A 9,535-nucleotide genomic window follows, 5' to 3' on the forward strand; every position below is an offset into this window, starting at 1 on the left:
AGTAAACGTGATCTACAAATTAGTTTCTGTGGAGAAACAAATTCTCGCATTTTCAAAAATTATTGACTGACAAAAGCTATTCCGTTTTCTCTTGGATTCACTCCATTTCGGCGTAAAAACTACATAATACATACCTACCCCTTTTTTAAACCCTGTAAGTATAGCGCATAAGTAGCTATGTCAGTATTTTATATTTTACTTTTGAAAGGAAGGAAAGCCCTAAATAATTACAACAGAATATTTTGAAGTAGAATTTCATTTATTTGTCCCACAAGAAATTAGTTACCAACCTAATTCCCTTTCAGGCCGGCAAAGTCGTTAAAATAATAAATTTTACGGAAAACACAAGAATCCCGACTGTAAGGATAGACATAAATAAAATTTTAGTTAAATTTAATAAACCCACAATAATTTACTGGATATTAAGTGAATAGGGTAAATTCATGCTAACAACTAACTAAATGAGAGATCAGACTTGAGAGTAAAACATAAACATTACTTATGTAAGAAAAGTAAACACAAGAAGACTTTTTTGTTTGCAAAATGAAAATAATTTGTGTATTTAAATGAGAATGGCAAATCTGACCCGCTTTGCAGCCACTAACCAAACCTATTTTTATTCAATGATAAAGGTGTTCTAAATGAGGGAAAAATTGGTATTTAAAAAAAATCTAAAACACGTTTAAAAAAAAAACTTTGTATGAGGGAAACATCTAGTCAGTACAAAGACTTGATCTTTCAATACCTATATCTTTGTTCTCCCATGCCTCATAATAATAAAGTTTACACCAGGATATACTGTAGTCATGGGCTACACAGTACACATCAGTAAGTATATATATGTTTCATCAATGGCTGCTCTGGCGAGTCATGGCGCCATAGAGAAATGGCCATTCTCCTTTGACGAAAAAAACTAAATTGAATAAGTATTATAGGCCCGCGATAAAACACGTTTCCCATCGGCTTGTCTTTTGGATTCACTGATTGATTTCTTGATAGGAAGGTAAAGTTATTTTTTTCACTGAATCACCCTGTAACTACAGTGCAACTTTAAATTAATGAAAACGGAAGTGGGTTCTAAGTAATGACCGCAAAGATAAAGTTAAAGACCGTATTTAATCGTCATTTTTTTAAGCACAAATCCGTTTAAAAGCCATTTTCAATCGGTATTTTATTTATAAATGTGTGTAAATGTAAGTACCTAAATAACTGAAAATGAGAAAAAGTCTTTGCAAAATCGCACTCTTTTAGTTGCACTTTACTTGGTGGCACTGTCTTAGGCGCTCCGCCCACTGCTAGAGTCGCGGCGGCGCGCGGCGTCGCGGTGGCGTCGCATCGACTTTAAGGCACAGGGAATTATGTCTCATTTACAATGTTAAGTTTTTCGCTCCCCTACATGCTCCGCGACTACGCCTCGACTTCTTCAGGAAGCATCGCATACTTATAGAAAATATAGAGAACTTTGTCGCCGCCGCCTCGACTCTCGTGCAGTGAGCGCCTTAGGATAACGTATAGTATTGTCATATATGAAGGCACATATCAAGATTTAATCTAATGCAGTTACGATAGCATAATATTAAACTTATCTCTATTTGTATTGTTTTAAAATACCCATTTCCACATGGTAACAGGCAGTTAGTAGTAGTTAAAGATACCTACATAGTTTACAAAAGTTTGAATTTTTTTCTTGACACGTACCGTGAATGGCATCACGTGGCGTCGCGTCGGATGTTCATAGTGTGATTCTAGTAATACAAAATAGTGTAGGTACATTAAATTCAACTCAACATACGTTGCGTTACATCGGGTCGAGTGGCGTTTCAATAGTGGGTAGGACTTCCCATACTAGCAGTTCTTAATGCTATAACCTGTAATTTTTTTTCAGCAAACCTTGGCATGGTATGTGTTGGCATCAGCACGGGGTGGACATCGCCGATTCTCGTGAAACTGTCAGATGCTGACAACCCGCCGCTTGGACACACCATCACTGTTACTGAAGGATCTTGGATTGTATCCGTCAATCTGTTGAGTGGATTTATTAGTAAGATCTTTGTTTAATAATTATGATGAGTGAACATCTCACACACAGCCATCCGACCCCAAGCTAGGCAGAGCCATCGGATGGATGGTATGGATATCGGTCAGCTGATATATCTACACAGATACAAAGATAGATCAATACTTATTAACACCAAAGATCCGAGCACAGATATAAGAATCTGTCTTTAAACAAATATCTGCCCCGGCCGGGGATCGAAGCAGGGACCTTCGGCATAACAGTCAGGGTGACTAACCAGCATACCATTCGGTGGCCAAAATGTAAAAGGGCTTCTAGCGATCTTTTCTAGGCAACCTTAAATTTCCCTATTATTGACTCTTTTAGTCCATCCACTAAAAGAGTCAATAATAGGGAAATTTAGTTGAACTACACTAGGTACCTAATATATTTTTCTTTGTATTTCAGCTGTATTCCTGGCAGCATTTGTAGTGGACGCGTTCGGAAGAAAGAAGTGCATGATACTGTTCGCATTTCCCAAACTGATAGGTTTTGTCATCCTGGTGTTTACGAACCAGTATTGGCTCATACTCTGCTCGAGGTTGGCCTGTGGACTGTCGGATGGGGCTGCGTTTATAGCCGTCAACATGTATGTTTCGGAAATTGCTAGTGTAAGTGTATGTGCCTTTAATAATTTATTAAGTCTCTCTCTGGCCAAATTTCGATCTGCGACTAATCTCATTGAGATCACTCAAAAGATGGCTCAAAATCCTTTTCTCTGCCAAATGCTGTATTTGGTTTACCATGAACTACCTTCTTCTATTCTGTCGATGTCGGTGACAAACAATAAGCTAAAGCTAGCTGCTAACTATGGAGAAAAATTACACATAGATTATCAATCGGTGACGGCCTGACGGCCAAGGGTAGGAGATATAAATAAGCTAACATTTTTTTTTACTTTTCAGAAAGAAATTCGCGGCCGACTTGGTATAATGATGCAAATCTGTGTTACTTTCGGAATGGTGATCATGTTTTGTGTCGGCCCGTTCTTGGACTACTACTCCCTGAATGCGCTCATTCTATGCTGCATGGTAGTTTTCACTGTGCCACTGTTCTTCATACCGGAAAGTCCTTATTTTTTGTACAGAGAAGGTAATTATTTGATCACGTATTTTTTTGTTTAAAATCTTACGCGACTATGAACTATCTTGAGATCCTTAGAATATAGAGTATTATTTTACCGTGATATCATGACGTATGATCATTCATCATCCCCCATTACGGTAGTGGTTATCATTATGATGTATTAAAATTTGATCGCCTTTATTTATCCAGACCCTGACCCCTCTTTCTCATAAATTAAATTGCTTCACATTATTATAATTTAACAACCGTCTATTTAATTTAAGGTCAGCGTGCAGAATCAACTAGAGTACTAGAAAAGCTACACGGTTCTTACGAACTAGCCACTGCAGCCGTCAAAGACTACGAGTCTACTCTAGACCGGGAAGAGACCATGAAATTTACGAAAATACTGCAATCGAAATCAGTTCTAAAGGCACTTGTAATAGGGTGCTTAGTAAATATCGGCGGGCAGCTGAGCGGCGCTAACGTAGTACAGTCGTATATGCAGACGATACTAGAATTGACTCAGACAAGCGTGTCTTCGAATATCGCTTCTGTGATCTTGGGAATAATACAGCTATTCGCTTGTCTATGTACAGTGTTCGTCATTGATAGAGTTGGAAGGAAACCGATTATTACTGTATGTCTGTCCGGAGTCACACTCGGTCTTGTAAGTAGCATTTTATAATTTACTACCATTTTCCGCAAGCTTCGTCCGCATTAACAGTAGTTTTAAAGCGTCCACCTATCCGTATCGTACGTATCGGCCCAAACGGATTTTCATAAATGTATGAAGAAACGGCGTCGGCAATGTCGATGAAGTTGACGCTGTGTGAATTTATATACAAAGAATACTGCATGAAAGGCGGACGCTTACTTTCAATCGTATTTTTTGCGTCAAATAGTAACAAACATCATCATCAGCCAATAATCATCCACTGCTGGACATAGGCCTCTCCCAAGGAGCGCCACAACACTCGGTCTTCGGCCTTCCTCATCCAACCACTACCCGCCACCCGCCTAAGGTCTTCAGTCCAGCGGGCAGGAGGGCGTCCCACGCTGCCTGTTCGTGGTCTCCACTCGAGAACTCGTCTACCCCAATGGTTATCGGTTCTTCGGCAGATATGACCAGGAACAAACATAAACATAACATACAAAATTACACACCGATAAAATAATATCCCTTTCATATAATATATTAGTGTGACAATAATAATTAATTGAAACAACTTCGGTGGCTTGAAAATAAAATTTTGCTTTTTTCAGCTTGGCATGGGGACCTTCTTCAGAATCTCAGACCAGACCAAAGAAAGTAGCGGTTTCATAAACTACTTACCGCTAATATCAATGATCCTCGTTATATTCTTCAATAGTGCTGGTGAGTATAAATTAAGGTAAACGTCCATCTTCTGGCATCTTACGCAACGGACGCATTCTTTGTATAGACATTCACACAAGGTGCGTCCACTTCATTGGCATTGCCAACGACGACGCCGTTTCTCCATAAAATATATTTATGAAAATTCGTTTTGTCCGATATGTACGATACCGATAGGTGAACGCTTAACTTTAAAGGATACGATGTTTATATTGTATGTATATTTCCTTTGTTAGGTAGGTAAGCTTTATTGTTTTATTTTCTCACCTCTATTTACTATACGTATTGTGTTAAACGAAATACGAAGTTTGGTAAAACAAACTCATGCAGCACCGCTCCAAAACTTCTTATTTCCTCTAGCCAGAGCACTGCTGCTGGTGTTCCAGAAGGCATCTATGTTGTCCGCGTACTTCACTGTATCCCATAAATCATAAATAACTTATCTGATATCACAATCCACTCAACAGGAATCGGCTCAGTGATCTGGCCACTGATAGCCGAGCTCTTCAACGGCCGAACCAGGACTTTCGGGATGACCTGCGTCCAGCTCAGTGGCCTCACCTTCATGTTCCTCAGCATACGGTTCTTCCCGGCCATAGCGGCTGAGATTGGCCCCTCTAACTTGTTCTACATCAACAGTGTTATGGCAGTGTTGCTTTGCCTGTTTGTGGTGTTCTGTGTGCCTGAGACTAAGGGAAAGAGTTTTGTGGAGATCCAACAGACTTTGGGCCAAGATAAGGGGGTTAGTGAGGGGGTGGTGCAAGCTGCGTAGCGTGTGGTGAAATAAATGATAAATGTGGTACTAAAGTTTCAAGCATTTTAATTTTGTTTCTTCCACGTTTCCTGCGACACACGTGCTAGTTATAGTTATATACATGAACACATACATTACTTAACCACTATGTAGTAGTCTACTTCCTTCCGTAGCAAGTGGACAGATTATATTTATGGACTGATATCAATGAAATCAGAAACATTCGAAAGCTTTTAGTTAGTTAATAAATCATTGAAAAACGAGGCATCCAGGTACGTAACTTAATCCTAAATGAATCTTCGGCCGATCGTGTCTATGACTAGAATGCTTTGTCCTAAAGTGAGTAATGGACAGCACAAATTATAGAACAAACGGTGACTGGTAACACACTTTAGGCTGATTATTCTGATTATAATGTAGATATAGCGTTGAAATGGATAGAAAGCAAAGGCAAACGTACAATATTATTAATACAACAACGGGAAATAGCGAAACCACACGATTCGGCTTAACAATGCTTCCATTTTAAACAGCATCAAATATGCATTTAAACTGCATTAGAGTCCTATGTCAATTTTGCTACTTGGCAAACCACGGAGTGTTGCAAAAACTATTCGAAGTAGATTCACTGATATTGAGGAAATTATGAGAATGTTGATGTTTGAGTAGCACGCGTGGAAAAGTTAGTTTTCAGTAAAGTTATTTTTGTGCTTGTGCGCAAATTACACTTTCCAAATATGCTTTTTATATTTATATGAACTATGGTCGCAGCGGTCAATAAGGTAGGTATATCTTATTTTATAATTATATTTTTTCTTAGCAAATTAGGTCCGCAAAAAATGCCTGATATTCTACTTGTGCTTTTTAAACTTTGGTACTAGAATGTCAAATGATAAGCCTTACGCAGGTATAACTCTACTTTCATAGTCGCTTTTTGGGAAGCTCATTAGCATAAAACCCGGTAAAATGTGATTCACTCAGGGTTAAGAAGATTTTGGAGGTCAGTGTACACAAACTTAAAATTTGGTTTAAAACATCTCTAGGAAACAGTAAATTATTTCTGAAAGTACCTAGCTGAATGTTACTTTCTTTACAATAGCCTGCTGACAAGACGTTCACTTACAAAATTTCACACTGTAAAACATAGAAACAGTAATTTAACTTGTTATTTTTCGTTACATTTTCAAGGATATCTCGTTAGTATATCTCTACAATCATATAACTCAAGAGAGCAACTAAGCAATCTATTATACTTCGCGCAATCACATTTGGCAGCGTAAGTACACGTAATGGATATGATACATTATTCTTGGCATTATTATTTCATGTAAAAATATTTTTGTAATATACAAAGGCATGTCAGTGGATGAGTCCACTTTATACACTTTACAACAAAGTAGGTAGGTATATTAAGTATAATAGGTATAACTTATAAATATAAAATTAGAAGTGAAAAAAAACAGTTTTTTCACTTTTTCACTCTTTCTTCATTGGAATAAATTATTGGTACGTATTATTGTTTTTCAAATCAAGTTAAATTTTCAAATAATTAACTGTTTACTACATAAAATGACCATGCTGGTGTGTATACAAAAATATTGATAACTGAATTTATAGACATAAATAATGCATTAATGAAATCAGTAGGTAGTAAAATCTTTATATTTTATTTTTATTTAAAGATGACATATTAAAGATTTGATCCTATAGTACTTATACTGCCATTATTCAGGTCCTAATAGGCTTACCGATTCAATACATAGGGTAACGTAACGTACCTTGGGACGCTTGTACCTCGGGACATTGATTGTATTTTAAAAACAGGCTAAATAAACGCATTAAAATTCTACCCTAGGCATAGTATTTTACTCGCTTGGCAAAACTAGTGAGTCTCGTGATCATACCAGCATCGAGTGTGTGGTGAAGACAATATGAAGTTTTTTGGAGTCAAAAGTAGCTTTTGTATAGTTTTTTGTGTTGCTTTATCTCATTGAGGCATGCTCAAAATAAAGACATGGATGTCACGTATAACTTTTCAGTTATTTAATTTTATGACATGGCAATTATCTGAAAGATTCCTAAATTAAAAATAAAGATATTTAAATTTTGGTTAAATATTGCTTTTTTGTTCCTTGGGACACGATTAAATTTGTACCTTGGGACACTGTTTCCTATGGCTTTGTACTATGGAAAATGCAAACATCTAAATAACGCCTCATATCTCTGTTCTTATTAGTGCCAGAGTGAAACTAGACAGAAGAGAGATGCAGTAAATCAATAAGAACAGAGATATAAGGCGTTATTTAGAAGTTTGCATTTTCCATAGTACAAAGCTATAGGAAACAGTGTCCCAAGGTACAAACGTGTAACGTACCTTGGGTCAAAACAAGCATTTTTACGTTTATCTTAATTTAATAAAATCTGGCCACACTAAAGCTTTAGCACAAATACTAGTGATAATAGATTATATATCCTACCGAGTAAAGAAAATTTCACATTAATATCTTAGTTGTACGCTGCGATAGCTTCATTCAAAGTTGGGGTAGTCGAAAATGTCCCTAGGTACGTTACGTTACCCTACTACTAGAAATGGACGACTTACTCAATCTCTGATAAATATTTATTTACCATATTATTTTCTTCTTATTTCTTGCAAAGTGTCAGGAATGTAAAAAGGATAGAGAATATTAAATTCAATAGCAACAAATTTCGAGATAAATGCACATTTATTCCTATAAAAATAAAATAAATTGCAAAATAAAACTTATCAAAGGTACATAACATGTAAGATGCTTCAGGCTACGGTTTTATCGAAGCGCTACGAATGCTACGAAGCGACGCCAACTTAAATACGAATATGGAATGTTATTTTGAATAGGTGTTCCCGCGCGTTTCGCTTCGCCTTAAAAAGTTTTTCCGTGGGAATTCCGGGATAAAAAGTAGCCAATGTTCTTTCCCAGTGTCTAGACCGTACGTATACCAAATTTCATTCAAATCCGTTCAATAATTTTGGCGTGAAAGAGTAACAGACAAACAGACAGACACAGTTACTTTCGCATTTATAATATTAGTTAGGATTGTTATTGGGACTGAATCTGAAGGCATAAATTTTAGGGTACCTACTGTCTATGTAAAAGCTATAATAATTACTTAAATGAAATAGTTTAAGGCAAAAAAAAAACACGCACTCACGCCTTGTACTAATGTACTCCCTTGCGGGGTAGGCAGAGGTGCATTGCTGCACCGACTTTTCGCCAGAGTGTTAGTTAGTCCCAATGTAATAGGGGGCGGGCCTATTGCCATTTTACGGGCACATCCCAGACCCGAGAACAAAATATCTGTATTTAAACAAATATCTGCCCCAGCCGGGAATCGAACCCGGGACCATCGGCTCAGTAGTCAGGGTCACTAACCACTACGCCATTCGGTCATCGTAGTTTAAGGCAGTTGTAAAAAAATTACAATACAGGTGTTGCAAAAGAGATATAGTAACACGAAAGAGGGCAAAAGCTTTTGTATCAGGACAGGCTACTGTTTATCCGGGAATTCGCAAAAAAGGGCATCAGGGGCAGAGGCAACAATATTTAAATACGAACTTTTTTTTTTTTTATAATTTATTTTATTATTTCCCAAAAAATACACAATCAATTTAGATAGTAAATCTCCCAAACTACAATATAGTTTAGCGGGAGAGGACTCGCTAGGTATATAACAATATGCATAATCTTAAGTAGGTATATTTAACTTACACTAAATTACTTATTTCTAATGTAGGTAACAGGCCACTATGTAAGTACTTTTCAATGTTTACATATATTTATGGTGTTATTAACAAAAAAAGATTTTAATTTTTCTTTTACAACTTTTTTGGATACATCAGCTTTTAGTGTTAGATCTCTGGGGAGTTCGTTAAAGATTTTAGGCACAATGTACTCTTTGGTCCGTTTTCCATAGAAGTTATTAACTTTCGGCACCAGTAGGCTATCTATTTCAGCTTGTCTAGTTGGATAGTTATACTTGCGTGGTTTTTTATAGTCATCACGCCAATACTCCTCAAGCAAATGACATAACAAATATTTTTTTTCAATTGGTACAATTTTACAAACTTTAAATAGCAATTCGTAGTTGTTTTTACATTCTTTCCGGGTCTTATCATCTGTTAATGTCTTTAGGAACTGTTTTTGAAGTGATTTAATCTTATTAGTATGAGTAACAAATGTTGACCCGTAGGCACCCGCACCATAGCCTACAATAGATTCAACTAGAGCGTAGTATAAAGAAT

The 9,535-nt window shown here is 36.8% G+C and overlaps 1 protein-coding gene across 1 annotated transcript; it reads left to right on the forward strand.

The window, feature by feature from the left end:
* Positions 1–2,470: 2,470 nt before the first annotated feature.
* On the forward strand, positions 2,471–5,306 carry LOC105381776 (facilitated trehalose transporter Tret1-like). Its single transcript, XM_048630723.1, has 5 exons — positions 2,471–2,667; positions 2,962–3,148; positions 3,406–3,791; positions 4,388–4,499; positions 4,967–5,306. Exons 1-5 carry the CDS (start codon positions 2,515–2,517, stop codon positions 5,269–5,271), a joined length of 1,143 nt encoding a protein of 380 aa, XP_048486680.1. The 5' UTR covers positions 2,471–2,514; the 3' UTR covers positions 5,272–5,306.
* Positions 5,307–9,535: the final 4,229 nt, after the last annotated feature.

The sequence above is a fragment of the Plutella xylostella genome, chromosome 26 (assembly GCF_932276165.1).
Source record: "Plutella xylostella chromosome 26, ilPluXylo3.1, whole genome shotgun sequence".
In the NCBI taxonomy this organism is placed as follows: domain Eukaryota; kingdom Metazoa; phylum Arthropoda; class Insecta; order Lepidoptera; family Plutellidae; genus Plutella; species Plutella xylostella.